Below are 15,944 nucleotides of genomic sequence, written 5' to 3'. Positions count from 1 at the left end.
AGAGAGAGAGAGAGCGAGACAGGGGAGCAGAAAAAAAAAGAAAATCACCCATTGAAAATGCTTACTTTCGGCCATGACCTAGGCAGATTTTCAACCAATATCCGTAGCTCATCAATGTTTGACTAGGGTATTTATCCAATTATTACAGCCCCTCTCCTTTTTTGGTAGGAAAATTGGGGCGGAAATTGTCTGCGGGGTGCTATCGCACATGAAACCAAAACTAACTTCGCAGCATTCATATGCTTTACCACATAACACGAATGTAGTGTGGATCAAGATATCAAAAGTTTGGGCCCATAGAAATGCATGAATCATGGCTGGGGCCTTCGGCTGGGATCGAATTAACCAAAAAATCTAATTAACCGAAGTTGAATCAACGGAAGTCTATAGATATGGCAGTGGAGGTACCAGCAGTGATGGAGGCATTGTGCAGTCAAGGTGTACAGTAAGCACACATGAATATCTTAGCAAGTACCTACAAAGATTCTGCAGCTACCTTAATTCTTCACAAGAAAAAAAAAACAATCAAGAAAGGGGTCAGGCAAGGAGCCACAACTCTGCAATGCTATTCACTGCGTGCTTAGAAGTATTCAAGCTGTTATAGACTGGCAAGGATAAGGAGTCTGGATCAATGGCGAATATCTTGGCAATCTGCAGATGGCATTGTCCTAAATGCTAGAGATGACCTGCAATAAATAATTGAAGGCCTTGGTTGAGAAAGTGCAAGAGTAGGTCTGAAGATAAATATGCAGAAGACAAAGGTAGTGTTCAGTAGCCTGGCAAGAGAACAAGAATTTGTAATTCTTGTTCTCTTGTCCAGTTCTCAGTCCAGTTCTCTTGTTCTCTGTTCTCAGTCCAATGCAGGCACCACCATGTGGTTCCGGACCTACATGTGGGGACTCATCTATCTTAGGTGTGCGCTCACCTTCTTTTTGCCCTCACTTTCTTTGCAGTACATGTTCCCTGGTTGAGATACGCTTGAATCTCGATATAATGAACTTGGCAAAGTAGGCAATTCGCTTCTGTGTATAGAAATTTTATTGTACTGAAATTCTATCCTTTGTGCCAATAAATACAGTCACAAATTGATTTTTCTTACACGGAAGGGGCCGCAAGATTTTTTTTAATTATCAGGCAGTTGTAACAACCAAATTTGAATGACTAGAAATTGATTTGAATTTGAATACTTGAAATTAGTAGTAGCCAATGAAAAATAGGGATTCATGCCATGTTGATGATAGTATCTGCACAATGGTGGTATGAAGTGAGGTCAGCCACACTATCATGTCCACTCCGTCTCTGTGGCTGATGGCGCTGCCCGGAGCAGGACGACGCTATCATGAAAAGTGCTGACAGCAGGGAGCAAATGCTTCGTCTGCCTCTCGCTTCAACGCATCTACGAAACTTAAGATTATGCAACCTCCAGCACTAAAAGCTTGTGAAGACAGAGCACAATGCTGTACCATCTCAGCTCATCCAGTCCTTGCGCACGTGGCAGATTGCCTCTAGAACAGGCCAAGCAGGCCGCATATGCCAGCCAGGCTGACAGCCACGCTCAGCCACAGCCACGCAAGAAAAGCAGACATGCGCCAACCTGCCCCCTCTCCCCTCCTTTCCCCTTGCTCATGCAGAAAGACGGCACTTATCAAGCAACCATCCTTCTCAACTCACCCACACAAACTTTCACTCACACCCAAAGCATACACCACACACGGGGCACAATAGGATCTTATCACAGTTGGACATCATATGGAACATGACAGTGCTCCGCCTGGGCAGTCACTCTCAGCCCCACGGCACGTGATTTGAGAGGTGTTCTCAAGCAGTCACATGTAATTCAACCATTTGACGATCTGCTGCCATAGAATTTCCTATTTATTGTATCAGTATTGCTTCGTGGCAGCAGTGAAATTCTGTTGTATTGAAATCGGGTATAAAACATTCTTCTTTGTATTGAGGTTTGAAATCCATGGTGTTCTATGGACAAGAAGTTATAAAAAGGTAAGTACTTCATTACATCAAGAATGTTGTTATGTTGAAGTTTGTTAAATCGAGGTTTAACTGTACCGGGATAGATCAACAAAGGTTATTTTTTTGTGGGGTTGAAGCCATATAGTGACTGTACTCTGCTTTTATATAGTCATCCTCTAAGTCATAATACAGTTGACTTCAGTTGCTCTTACCTTAAGAAAAACCTTGACCAGCAAAATTGATCAAACTATTCGGCAGGCCAAATTAAGAGGCATAAGGAAAGGTGCAAACGCACCACTGCTTCATCTAATAGTATTTTCCCCATTCTAATGCCGCCCCAAATCAAATGCACACCCAAATGTTACGCACACAAGGTTTTATAACAAGAAAATGTAGTATGCCTCTGAGTCTGGAAATCACAAATAAAATTAAACCTGTGGAGTTCACGTTTACAGAATGGCACTTTACGTACACTTCATGTCCATCGCCGTCAATCTCAAACAGCCTTTGTTTGCTCTATACGAACTGCACAAAATGTCACCCTTCGTGCAATCCACTGCGTTTGACAATCTTCATTTCTTGCACAACTCCGCAAACATCACCCTGACTCATCACTTCGCCAGTTTGTCCTACACCGCATGCATGTCTTCAGAGTGCCAAAAACACTTGATGCAACTCTGTCGCTGCAACATTAGTACGTAAAATAAGTATTCTTTTTTTTTTTCATAATTAAAACCTGAAAGCCACACATCGTCGATGCCATTCTTGTCTTTCCACGACGACGACACTGGCTGCCACGGTAGGCTGTTGCTAACACTGCGAACACGATCTTGGTTTGTATGCATTTGCAACGCGCAGGCAATGTATGGACCACTTGGAGGGAAGGTGTACATTAAAATCGGGTAAAAATGGTAATCATTCATTGCGACTGCCGCTTTCAGATCTGAATCTGCTGAAGGTAGGCCGAAAATTTGCGTTTTTGGCAGGAGATAATGAGTCAGTACGTTTGCTACTTTGCAAATCATTGCCAAGACAGGTGCTGCTGCAATCGGAATCACAGTTAGTGTCGCTGTTGGGGTCAGGTGCATATGAGCTTACAAGTCAAGCTTGAATTATGCTGCAAAGGTCTATCTCAGGATAAAATAGCAAGAGCTAGGGTCCATAGGCCCATAAATATGGGCACCAGCCGGGACCTTTGGTCAATCAATCGACATTGCGCATGAATCAGACCGGTTTTCTTAAACGAAAAAATTGCAGCTAGATGCAGTATTGTGCCAGGAAATAAGAAAGTAACTTATTTAAAATCTGATTTTCGGACCAAAGTTGTGTCAAATCATAATTGCTTATGCCAGCTTCACCTTTTTTGAAGGATGAATGCGCATAAAACTAACTACTGATATAATGACCACTTTTGTCAGAACTGCTGCATTCGTGCAAGTGGAATCTCGATGGTATAATCATGTCTGATACAAATTTCACAATGATACGAATTTTCGAAAAGTCCCAGCCCAAGTCTATTAACTTGCGACACACTTAATTTTAAATGTTGCAAGCCGCTTTTTGTGCCGCTGCAGATGATACGATCAATCAACCGCCACACGATCCCCGGCAGTTGTGCTGATGTTCTGGTCGCATTTCTATTGCCAGGGTGAGCTATGGCAGTCCGCCATGACTCCGACCACCCAAAAATTGTGCTTTGTGCAGTATCATGCAACTTGTCCGTCGTTTTCAAAAACCTATTAACATTGTCAAGCGCCAGCAATCACACATGACCCTGCCTTGCCACATCAGCAAGATTGGCAGAAGTCACTTCCATCTAAATCTGCCTTCCATCGTCTTCGGTGCCCGATGACTGTTTGAAACTTGCACCCGTCTGATCGCATAATAGAAAGAAGCGTCACTGCTGCAAAGAAAAGTAAACAGATTCTCTTATCTTGCGCAAATCATGTTTTTGTCGCCATCAACCAGCAGCTAGGACGCAGCAACAAAATAAACTCGAGATAACCAAACAGATATTGAAATGGCGGCCTCAGAACACGTAATATGCACAGCTTGCTGCTGCCAGAATGTGCACGAGACAAGTGTACCAGTGACTCAAGTTTGTCAGGCAATAGAACACTCCCTGCTCGCCACGTCACTTCAGTAACGGATTGCAGTGCTAGTTTTCCTTTTCACGCTCTCACTTTTGTTGCTTTTATTTCTGCATGGAGAAATACAGCATTGCAGCTATCTGAATCTTTGATCTCTTGAGCTTACTGTGACACCAAGATGGTGGCGCTGCTTCAACAGAAAGCTATGCTTGCGCGATCAGTAGTGCCATAGTACTTCCCGAAGCCTAATTTACTTCCCGATTTCAAAGACAACACACTTAAGAAGTGCAGTTTTCTTTTTGTTGCGTAGTTGCAAGTATGTCGCCATGAGTTTAAAAAATAAGCATTAGGATTATGGGAAAAAAATCAATAAATCAGAAGTTTTGAGCAAGTCGGCCATTTCATTGCCACATCTCCCCTTAATTTCTCGATTTCTTATGTTATTGATTCTTATCATCAAGATTCTGCTGTAAATAGTTTTGACTGAATGGTTAAGTTAGCAAGCTGTGGCTCACCATGTCACTACTAAGCACCACATGCCTTTTTTTTCTTTGCCAGGAATGTGGATCCACCCATCTGGTACGACACGGAAGTGCGGTTGTTCGAGATTCAGCGACTCTAGTCACATTCGTGGTTTGCCTCGTCGACAGCCTTGAGACCAAGAGACTTCGTGGAAGCGCAGCGCACAAACACTGGCCCGAGACTGTCCCACATCGGTGACTATAGGACACCTGACAGGCCGACCCACAATGCACGGTGTTCTTGCGGGCGCTCATGCCCTTGGTGTCCTCCACGTAGCCAACCGGAGCAGTGTTCTGCTTACGCCATCTGGTTTTGGTGCTGTCAAGTGCAGACGACACTACAGCAAACACCCATGTTCACAAGACTGCATTCCCCAGGGCATCAAACGGGCAGCACCGGAACCAGTGGTTCATCCACGCAAGAACTTTTTCGTTGCTTTTGTTCATTGTGCAAGTCGGTTTGCATGTGTTCTAGATCATTGTACTACATACTGCAAACCGGTGACAGGCTTCTGCGATCTTCAAGTCGAAGCTGGATTCACATTTCAGCTTTCGTCAACATAAATGTGGGCTGGCACTCATAGAGTCGATAGGTGGCTCTGTTCCGGCTTCACTCTTTGTGTTGGGATGAACTGGACAGAGGTTTCTTAAGAAGGAGCATAGTGCAGTGCTTCTGCAAAAGATATGCAGACAAGATGGTGCAAGACAGACAAGCAGAGCATTTTCTATATTTATGCATATGCAGCTGCGGACTCGACACGAAGAATGATTTGCAGACTGGATTTCTGTTGGGCAGTGAAGACGCACGGTGAGACTTTGAAGCTGAAATGGTAGACGTCGTTGAACAAATTTAATTGGGGCATGGACGAAAACGTGAAGCACCAAATGCATCTGTTCCTTTCCTTTTTCATTGAACCACCATTTTACAATTGGCTCGCGTGCACGCAGAATAGCGAATTGCCAACAGAGGTTCCATTGTATTGGTTCACATTCCACCTCCGAAGTGACTGTACCAAATCTAACATATGAAAGGCAACGCGAAAATCATGTGGACGAATGAATGAATAAAGATTTACCAAGGAATGAAGCATAAAAAAAAGCAGCCAGAAAAATTACATATTTTCTTTATTTGCCTGTAGAGCATACCAGTGAAGCATACATTGCCTTGCTCCCTTTACTGTCATAGGGATCATGGAGAACCGCCCTGTGGCCTCTGTGTTAGCTATTCTGCAGTCAGGCTCATTAATGGCTCTGTAAGTGTTCGTCTCTGGGTTAGGTGCCGAGCTATGTTTGCTTTTACAGTTACTCAACGCCTTCAACCTGAACTGAACTATGCCGCTAAGGCCATCAGCCATGTCGTGCTGAGTATGCTGGTACTTATCAGAACACCAGAGCCGAGCAGCGTTGCATTTGTTTGGTACCTGGGAGGAAGGCCACCTGTGAATGTTGAGTGATGATGCCACCCCTCGAATGTAGAACACGGACCTGCCAACTTTAAGGTTTGTAACATGCTACAGTCGAAGCCCAAAAATATTAAATTTTGGTTAGAAATATACTACAAATCGCTCAAGATGTGAACTGTTTACTAAAATAATTCACAGCATTTGTACTGTAGGAGCGCTGTAAAGAGGCAACACTCCTCTATATTCACAGCCAGAATGATCTGCGTCACACACGGAAATGTTTGTGAAGTTTATTCACGTAACAGTGGCTGAATATATTGTCGTTATACATGAGTTCACTGGAGTGGGTCATAGAGTGGATCATAGTAAAGAACTACATCTTAAAAATCCAGCTCTGAAAATCTGTCAGTGACTCTATTTGTATTTTGAAAATAAATTCTGCTTTAAGCTGGACGCAAATAAAAATCTTAAAGCCATCAGCACTTATATGACAACTGTAAACGAGCTCAGAAATCCGGGCATTTTATTATAAAATCGTAACATTTGTTAGCAATGCGAACAGTTCAAGAGACAGCATCGAGTGCTTAAGTTACAATGTCGTGAGCATGAGATGTTCATCCTACCCTTGCCCTTACAGAACTACCAGAACAACTGACACCAAATTATATCGCTTTATTACGTAGCTGCCATCTTCACACTTTTGGTTTTTAGGTTTTCACTTCCTTAGCCATTTCGGGGCCAATGATTTCTGTTGGAATCACAGTATTTTGCACAAAATATCCTACATCTAAATAAGCAAACAAAGCTTTTCTCAGAAATTGGAGTGTCAGCAATTCGAATTACATAATTTCTCGACTTTGTGTCACAGTTGAATATATAGTAGCTGTCCCTGATGGTACTTTAAAAATTGTCTGTCTGTCGCATTACGTTGAGGCTTGGTGTGTGTACCCCATCTTTGGAGCCCTGCTGCCTAACGCATGTCACCTGCCTGGTGTGGCACAAGTGTGTTCTTCAATTTACTTCACTCCATTATGATAGTGAGTAGATAAGTCTGAAGGACCACATTCTTCTTGCCACACCAAGTTTTTGGCAGTTTAGAAAAACCTTGGATTTATTGACAAAAAGTCCAGTGTGAATTCTTTTCATTATATATTACCCGTCTTTTGTTGTTCAGATAAAGTTAATACAAAATTTTCACTCCATTAAAGAAATTCGGACCAGTGCAACAGATAATGACTTGTATGCCATCTTTTACTGCTACTGGTTTAGAATGTATGCCAAGTGGAGCACAGGTTTGGGACTCTTCCAGGCAGCAGCGCTCTTCCAGATAACACAAAAATATGAAGTTGCAATCACAAGATCTCAGTGATACGTGTGTCGGTCAGCCCAGTCTGCAGTAGTCGCTGTGACAATGTCGCTGAAATATTATCACATTAGGCGCTCAACGGAACAAATAGGGGAGAGAATGCGCGGACAGCGTCTTGGCCTTTCTCTGCCAAAGAGATTTGAATAGAGCATTGAAACAATGCTCTTTCAGTCTAAATAGACTGTGCAAACAAACTTTTTCCAGTTCATGTAATGTCACACAGAAATGTACTAGGTAATTGCTGGCAGATGGGAACCCATCAGTGCCATGACATTGTGAATTGTCATTTTCTGGCACAGAGTGAATGTTCAAGCCCTGTGAAACCTAGAAAAAATTTTGGCAACCACCAGAGCCCCATAAATAATTTACTCCAGTAGTGGTTTCTTTGAAGCAGTTTTTGTTTCAGTTTGCCTAGGTAGTGGAGTCATCATGGTGTCGCAATACAGGTGTGGGTTGCTCCATTCCTGCAATTGTTGCAGCCGATGCATGCAAGCACAGCCGGAATAAACGCATGCAGCACTCATTAATTTTTTTATTAGCAACATCGTACCAGAGAGAATCGCTTAGAAATAGAAATTATCTCGTGGAATGCTTTCTCGCAACACTTTTATGATAGTGCACTCTATTAAACGAACTACAAGTGGTGAAAGATTACACATGGACTATCAATAACGTAAAAAAGGCTATCAGTAGGGATACTATCGACAGCACTATTAAGAGTATATTACAACCTTTCTTTATTATTATAATAATCATCATCATCATTCATTATTCTCTTAAGGGCCCCTTCGGGGACATTACATAACGTAACAAAAGCTATTGATAGCATTCTGAAATGCAGCATTTACACTGCGAGCTATAGTTTTGCCATTCTTTGCTAGCGATATATATTGCCAGAAATCTTGCTAAAGCTGATCACCAATAACACTCTATTCATGCAAATGGGAACAGGGGACGTTACCAAATTTATGTTGCAGTGTTTCCGTGCGGTACGTCGCATGATTTTACATTGTTAATGGCGCACTATCGATAGTACTATCGGTATCTGTAGTGCGCTATTGATAGTATTGTCGATAATTCGATAACGGCTAATATATTGATAACACTCTTGGCATCAGTACTCCTCTCCCAAATTGCAGTATTCCTCCTCAACTTGTATTCCGTGCGTTTGTGGCCATGTCCTGCGACACTGGCCACAGTGTCATCTGTTGTTTACTTCAGTTGATTCGGACCGAGTGTGCTCTCGCATCTTTCCAAAGCATTTCATCTCACTGCTCAGAATGTCGTTTTCATGCAGTGCTCACATCATACCGAGTACAGTTCACCACACTGCATTGCCTGCGCGCAAGAAGATGAGCGCTGCTTCGCTGACATCCCTGAAGAGGGAATAAGAGTGCGATGGTGACAATACACAGCATGGAGTGTGCACGCCCAACACCTGGCATGTTTTTTTTCTACCACCAGAAAGTGTTGCTGCTTGTAATTCTTTCCCAGGGGACCAGAGCACAAGTTCATGTTCAGAGTTCTAACTACGATGTGCCTCATAATCATATGGGGCAAACAGGGGTAAGTCGGGAGATGGGGAAATTCAAGACTTGGTCGAAACGTTGGCTCCCGCTTTCACCTTGTTCTTACTTTGCTCGTCGCCATAATAATATCGTGGTTTTGGCATGTAAAATTGCAGAATTTGAATTTTTCATACGGTTTCAACGATGTGGAATTGTAAAAAAATTTATTTGTAAAACAATTTCCCCTTTTCGACCTTTCGAAACCAAAGTAAGCCAAAGCGCCTACCGAGCCACAACTGAGCCACGCACGTATCGAAATGTATCCAATATGGCGGCACTTAGTAAGCACGTTTTCAAGCATGTTTTCAAGCTTGTTTGACGGGGGCGTTGGACAAGGCATCGGTGTTTTGTTGTGTACCAGTCGTTCCTTTGCGAGTAGAATTTGCAAAGGTTCCGCCTGTGTGCTATAAACGCGCACGGTCATGGCTGGCGAACAGTTGGTCTGCGGTGTGTGCAATAGCGGCGAGCCCCGCTACCGCTGTCCGCGCTGCTTGACGCGGTACTGCTCGTGCGACTGCTACCGGAATCACAAACAAGAGAAGGGCCGTTGCCGCGACCCGGACGTGCCTGAACCGGCGGAGGCTGGCGAAGAGCCCGAGTACAGGTACCCGACGCCGGACACGGTGCCGCCGGAGAGGCTCTGCCGCTTGCGCGATTCGGAGGCCGTTCGCGAGACTCTGCGCAACAGAAACGTGCGGGCGCTGCTGCGCGATCTGGACCGGAGCAGGGACCCCACAACCATGTTGGACTCACTGATGCGAGAGCCCATCTTTATGGAATTTGTGAACGCTTGCCTGGACGCCGTTGGCGTCGGGGAAGACTAACGCGTCCGTCTCGTTAGTCGTTAGTCACACATGTTGCTGCGCGAACATGTGTGCTAGTCTGCGGCAAGTTCTGTGAACGATGTTTGTCCGGAGAGAAGAGTGAGGTAGTTCGCATGTGCTATCCGCGAACGGGTGTGTGGTGGGCCAGTGCGACTCTGGTGGGTCACTGACGTGTCTGCGCTGTGAAGTGGAAGAGCATAAAATAAGAGGCGCACTGGGCGAGACGTTTCCAATTAACTGAACACTGAATTAACACAGCAAGCTGGGCGAGTTGGTGACCATGAATATGTTCAGCTGAACACGGGAGAAACTGGGGTCTCGATCCAAGCCAAGATGATACCACGCTGCGCATTACGCTTGCCGGTGGCGATACCACTGTGCAGCAATGTACGGGGAATAGGATTTCTTTGACAAGCAGTTAACTTCCTGCTGCAGTAGTTGCACGTTTTTAAATTTGCTAGTATATATCGGGAGTTTCATCGGAAATTCCGGTTATGCCTGGTAGCACGGAATTCAAGGTCAGTTTGCTTATGGAGCAACCAGGTGCGCAGATTGAAACGAATAAACTTTGCAGAGGTGCTTTATTGTCACACCCTGTGGCAGGCTTTCAGGCCTGGAAATGCTGAATTGTTTTAAATAAACAAGTAAAGAATGTCTCGCCATCTGTCGCTCTTCCGTGCTGCTCACGTGAGTTGCAATGCGCTAAAATATTTAATATTCTGGGACGTGGAGTTGAAGTCCTTTGCCCAAATTTCTATCTTTTAAAACATGACTTTTATCCGTGGTCAGCCAGTGCACCACTCACACTGTCATTGTTGTGCCATAGTGTTATCCTCATGCCAGTGTTGTCATCACGCTCTCACCGTTGACATCCCTTGTCTTGTGGTCGCCCATGTGCTTGCATAGCACAAACAATCGTTATCCTTACACAGGCACATTGTGCAATCCTGAACTAGTTGCCTACAAAATGCTTTGCCCAAAATACTTACGGATCCAGAGTGAGACCCTCCCCCCTATCTTTCCTTCACACCGCGACATGCCGGCACCTTAGTGCTGACAATACTGAGCATGCAGCACATAATTGCTGTAGCAGGAATGTAAGGACTCTTGAATAATGCACAATTAAACACGGTTACTTGCATAAAAAGAAACAATCCAGTGGTAAGGAATGGTTGTCAGCTGATAAATGAGTTTTACTGTGTTGAAGGGAACTGTACTTGAAATGTAATGCAGCTTGTGTGAAGAAATGCATTAAGTTAAAGGGGCCTTGAAACAATTTTTGAACATACTAGTAAAATAAAAGGCTGCCAATCTGTTAACGAGGCTCCTGTGAACATGTGAGCCAAATATGGCACTGCATGCCGCAGGGAATTTACAATATCGAGTCAAATGCAGTAAACTGTTGCTTGCTTTTCCATCTGCAATGTCGTCACCGAAAGCAGTTCGCCCACCAATGCTATTGGCTGATTTCATGATCACGAGAACATTCTCAGTAATACATAATTGCTAATTTTGAGATAAAATAATTGAAAAATATATTTGTCTGCAGTCTCAAAAATACGGAAAGATAATTTCATCTTTGCACTGTGCGAAGCTGCATCTGCTGCGCGTGGCCTTTGACATGGCTATGAGGTGTCGCAATGAGCCCTTTCGCCACTGTGACACTAAACTTTTGGGAAGGACTTTGCTTTCTTGGCTTCTCCGCTGTGTAGTTTCCAGCACACTAGCGGAGACGAAAAGAGAGAATGCCGGGTATCAGTGCGGTAACTCCACTTATAGCTGAATAATTTAAAAAAATTTTGGCAGCGTGAAATTTGTGGGACAATTTAAGTTAATAATGAGACCATTCTATGATTAGTCAGTAAAGTGTTTATGCGCCCCTTTAAGCTCGTAGTAATTCCTTGTCTTTTATTGACCCTAGCCATGGCTGACCCAGCAAATGGGCAAAGCTATCATGTCGCTGCTCTGTCGTGATGATGATGATCATGCTTTTGGCCGTTTCCTTTGAAACTGGAGATGTTCACCGGATCAGGCCCAAAAACTATAAAGAAAGAAAACTTTTACTGTGGGGGGGGGGGGGGGGGGGGGGGCGTGCATCTGCCCTTGTCACTGCCATTGACAGCGACACCAACACTTGAGCCGCCACTTTTTTCCGTCCGCCATGTGTCCCAGCAAGGCTGCTGAGATGTGCTGTTGAGCTCGGCAGAGGCACCAGCTGGTGTAGCCACTGAGACATCTTTGGCGCGTTTTGGCGTGGCCAGTTTTACTTGCTTGTTTTTCTGCTTGTGTGTGCACACTTTTACTGTGTTTCTCTTCTGCAGGAAGACTTGATCTCAGTATCAGACTGGCTTTCCACCGCAGCTCACAGCAGGTTAAACACCATAGAACAGCTTGGATATACTAAAGCCCCTCCATCCACACGCCACTTTTGCTAAATATCGCCAACCTTTGATGTGCGCCGCTGTTTCCCGATTCGTTCCTCACACCAGTTCCAATTAAGGGGTTCCCGGTTTTTTAATATTTGCTTGTTGCATGCTTGCACCTCAACGCAGCAGTGACTGTGCTTCCAGCTAAAACCAAAAGCTGGGACTACGTAAGTTAAACTTTACGCCCAAAACTGAGGGGAGGAGCACGCAGGAGGAGGGTAGGTTGGCAGCACTTAACCTGGTCGGTGAAAACGTGTATGGAGGGGCTTCAGGACATACCAGTGCTACTAAAAAGCATGTATTTTGATAGCTTAATAACATTTTATTGCCAAATATATGTACATTCATTTTTTTATCGAGCCCAATTAAATGTGACCAGGCACTCACAAGCACTTGCACGTACTGCAGAAGAGACTTGCGAAGCTAACTGTATAAGTTATCACTTGGTAGATTTTATGTCGGCAAATCCTTAACTAGATAGCTTGGAATGTGTTCTTATGGAAAGATGCCTCATGCCACTACTATGTCTCCGAGGCTTCAGCTGTCATCAGCAGCAAGTTCTTCCTTTGAATGTAATTTCCCATTTCCTTTATTAAGAGCATAAAGCTTATCGTAAACTTAATCCCCCTCATAGTTAAATATTTACTCAGATCGAACGCACATCTTGGAATCTATTTGAAATGAAGCTTACATGAAGCAGTTAATGAAATGCTGTAAAATTTGCCCATTTCACTCCTGCATTTTTGGGGTGAAAGAAACTGGCCTGCTCACACGTGCTTTTGTGCGTTCGTGCTACACAATGTGATGCACACGTCGATCAACTCGAAGAGCTAATTACCACTGGCACGATAGAAGTACAGTAAACAAGCGATCGTGGCCTAAATGGTTAAAGCATTGGGCTGAGTCGCTGGGGGACTGAGGTTCGATCCTGTCATTGGGCACATATAAAATTTCTTTTTAAAGCATTCTATGTGAGCTATTCAGCAAGACAGCAGCAGCACTCAGCAGCCAGGGTCAGGAAAGTCTGGAAGGGTTTGCAAAGAAAGCTTTGCTTTAGCATTTAACTGTGTAGAGTTCAACATCCTGAAACTGAACAGTGGGCATTGTAGGGGAGGGGTGTCACATTAATTTTGACCAATTTCACACAAACTGTGGCACACAAGAGCGTTTTAGCATTTCGCTCGACCGTAATGTGGCCACCACTGTCTGGGAACGAAGCTACAAACTCATGCTCGGCAGCAGAGAAGGGCCGTAAGCCACCTAGGCAGGTAAATCTCATAATTCTGCCTTTCAATTTATAGGAACCAGTGAATTTCCTCCTCAGTTCTTCTTGGCTTCATTAGCTGTCAACACTCATGATCGAGGACCTCAAATCCTATCCCATTATTATTCTCACTTGCCGGCTACTGAGGGCCTCGATGCCACAAGGCAGCATACGAGGGTTTATTGGCCTTTAGCTCAATTCATGCCAAGTTCACATACTATGCAACACCTGTGGTTGGAACGATGCCCCATATCTGCCACCATGGCTGTGAGTGGCAATGGCTAACACGCCAAAAGCTAGGTCTACCGTGCATACACAAATGCCCAACAAGGTGAACAGGAGGATGGCTGTCACTGTAGCCCATTGCTAACGCGTGCTTGTACCAGTGGCAAGTTGTCATTTCTCTCACTTCTATCTCTCTGTTCCTTTATTGAGAATATGAAGTTTATCACAAATTTCACCATCACTCACAATTCATTCTACGTTAAAAAAAAATGGTTAATTTCCCCTATGCTTTCCTTTTTCCTTGCCTTCATTTTCTGTTGGCTTCATATGACTGCAACTACAGCTACCCATGTGCGTCTAACATCACGTCCACTTGGAGCAACCGCCATGTCATTGAACAATGTCTCGGCTGACTGAACCTTTGCAGTGCTGTAACAGATGCGACACCTGTGTCAGCGTGCTGCTTCCAAGGCACTAATGAGGGGCATGAAGTCGACGTAAGGATCCACACGACCGTCTTTCACTGGAGGCGCAGGCAGCGGGGCCTCCTCTTCGCACAGCGACACCACCTGTGGGAAGTGAGCCACACACATCACATCTGGTCCCCAGCTTTTTCTCAGAAGGAATACTCTACCACCTGCTTCTCACACGAAAAACGGTGTACATACGGAGTATAATTTTAGGGTTTCACATGCCAGAACCATGATCTGATCATGAGATATGCCACAGTGAGGGGCTCCGGACTATAAGTCGCGCCTTGGTAAAGTCACACCTCCTACAATTTAAAAGTTTAGAAGGAAAAATTGGTATATAAGTTGCAACGATGTATAAGACGCACCTACTGTAACTCATTCAGCATAATGAAAAGCGATTACGCACGTTTGGACACTCATCACGAATTGCCATACTTACCCTTTGCAGGGCAGTAAATTTCTGTACACAAAATTTTTACGAACGAGCCACAAATTCTAGCAGGAAAAAAATATTCAACTACCTCTTGGGGGTAGAAAACCAACATTTATTGCATTTCTGTCACGTATGGTCAGAAATATGTTCATTTACATGAAAAACATGAAACAAGTTGTGGCTGTTAGAACAGTGCTGGCATTGTGCAAAGAAACAAAAGAGCCATAATAACCATTTTTGAGAACAGGCAACCACTGGTAACACGAAGGAAAGATACTGTGGCAACCCAAGAACCAATGTGATGTGTTTAAAATTATGCCTTTTTTTGCAGCAGACAGTAAGTGTGGTGGAGATGCTTGTTTAGCCGTCATTGAGTGCCTTTGCTCATGTGAAATACCAAGAGGTTTTCTCCCTGCTGTAGCCTGAGGGCAAGTTCAAAGTGGAAGTATTGGGATGTATAAGTTTGAAGTACAGTAAAACATTATTAATAAGGATTTAATGAGACTGAAAAAAAAAATGTCAGAATTAATCGAATGTTAAATCATAGAGGGTATTAAAAAAACAATAAACAAATGCTTACTATGTCAACACGCTTTTAATTAATGAATGAGTCAGCGAATCATGTTTCTATTAAGCATTAGCACAAAAGCAGTGTGGAAGCTGCAATTCTTAGTATCTCGTGACTGATTAGCACTCGCAGGCGGCGAAGGCCTCGCGACTTCCTTCGCAGTGTGTCATCCGAGATACGATTTTCACTACCACGCGCTTATTTTGTTTGTCCATCAATCGTGATGCAACCAGCGCTCATCATCCTTGACAGATTCCGCAGTGTTTGTGACACTGCGTGAGCAGCACTGAGTAAAAACGAAACTACTATTTGCAGCAGCCGCTGTGGACGAAGCTGCGGCAGCAAATAAAGGCTATAAAGCCACAAATGGGCACGAAACGTTCCGACACGGCTGTCATTCACGAACCAGTTCCGTTGGTGACTATGGTGACACAGACTCCACTGCATCATTTCGGTTGGACACTAGCACCATTCATGCTCTTTTGTGTAGCACATTTGCGGTGCTTGCCAAGCTCCAACAGTTGTCTGAATTAAGCAGTGTGTAGCCAAATACATTCGAATTAATGAGACTTTGATTCCATTAAGTAATGAATATGCCTGCCGGGACCAGAGGACAAGTCTGAATTACTACATTGAGATTCCACTTACAAAGACTTTAAGGCACCCGTTTGTCATTCATTGATAGTGACCGCTTTGACACCGTGTTAAAGCAAGTCGCGAATGGCAATTAGAAAACAGGAGTTTTGTGAATAAGGGCCAAGCTTATGCAGTAAGCACATATGGTAGTTGGCGTTTGTCCCGTCACGGACATT

At 44.1% G+C, this 15,944-nt stretch overlaps 2 protein-coding genes and 1 long non-coding RNA gene across 3 annotated transcripts in view; 2 read left to right on the top strand and 1 right to left on the bottom strand.

The window, feature by feature from the left end:
• The first annotated feature begins 324 nt into the window (after positions 1-324).
• Positions 325-5,697, top strand: LOC142590310 (uncharacterized). The gene is made up of 2 exons (XR_012830068.1): positions 325-913; positions 4,620-5,697. It is a non-coding gene; the product is annotated as an uncharacterized LOC142590310 (long non-coding RNA).
• A 3,470-nt stretch (positions 5,698-9,167) lies between these two features.
• LOC142590307 (zinc finger HIT domain-containing protein 3-like) lies at positions 9,168-10,397 on the top strand. Its single transcript, XM_075702326.1, has one exon. It carries the CDS (start codon positions 9,342-9,344, stop codon positions 9,741-9,743), a length of 402 nt encoding a protein of 133 aa, XP_075558441.1. The 5' UTR covers positions 9,168-9,341; the 3' UTR covers positions 9,744-10,397.
• Positions 10,398-12,470: 2,073 nt separating this feature from the next.
• LOC142590305 (uncharacterized) overlaps positions 12,471-15,944 on the bottom strand; it is a 106,480-nt gene continuing 103,006 nt past the window's right edge. The window contains exon 14 of the mRNA XM_075702323.1: positions 12,471-14,227. Coding sequence (XP_075558438.1) covers positions 14,111-14,227 — 117 coding nt within the window. The 3' untranslated portion in view covers positions 12,471-14,110. The remainder of the gene's footprint in view (positions 14,228-15,944) is intronic.

The sequence above is a fragment of the Dermacentor variabilis genome, chromosome 8 (assembly GCF_050947875.1).
Source record: "Dermacentor variabilis isolate Ectoservices chromosome 8, ASM5094787v1, whole genome shotgun sequence".
NCBI lineage: Eukaryota > Metazoa > Arthropoda > Arachnida > Ixodida > Ixodidae > Dermacentor > Dermacentor variabilis.
Note: the sequence above shows the minus strand (reverse complement) of the source record. Positions and strands in the feature narration are given on the sequence as shown.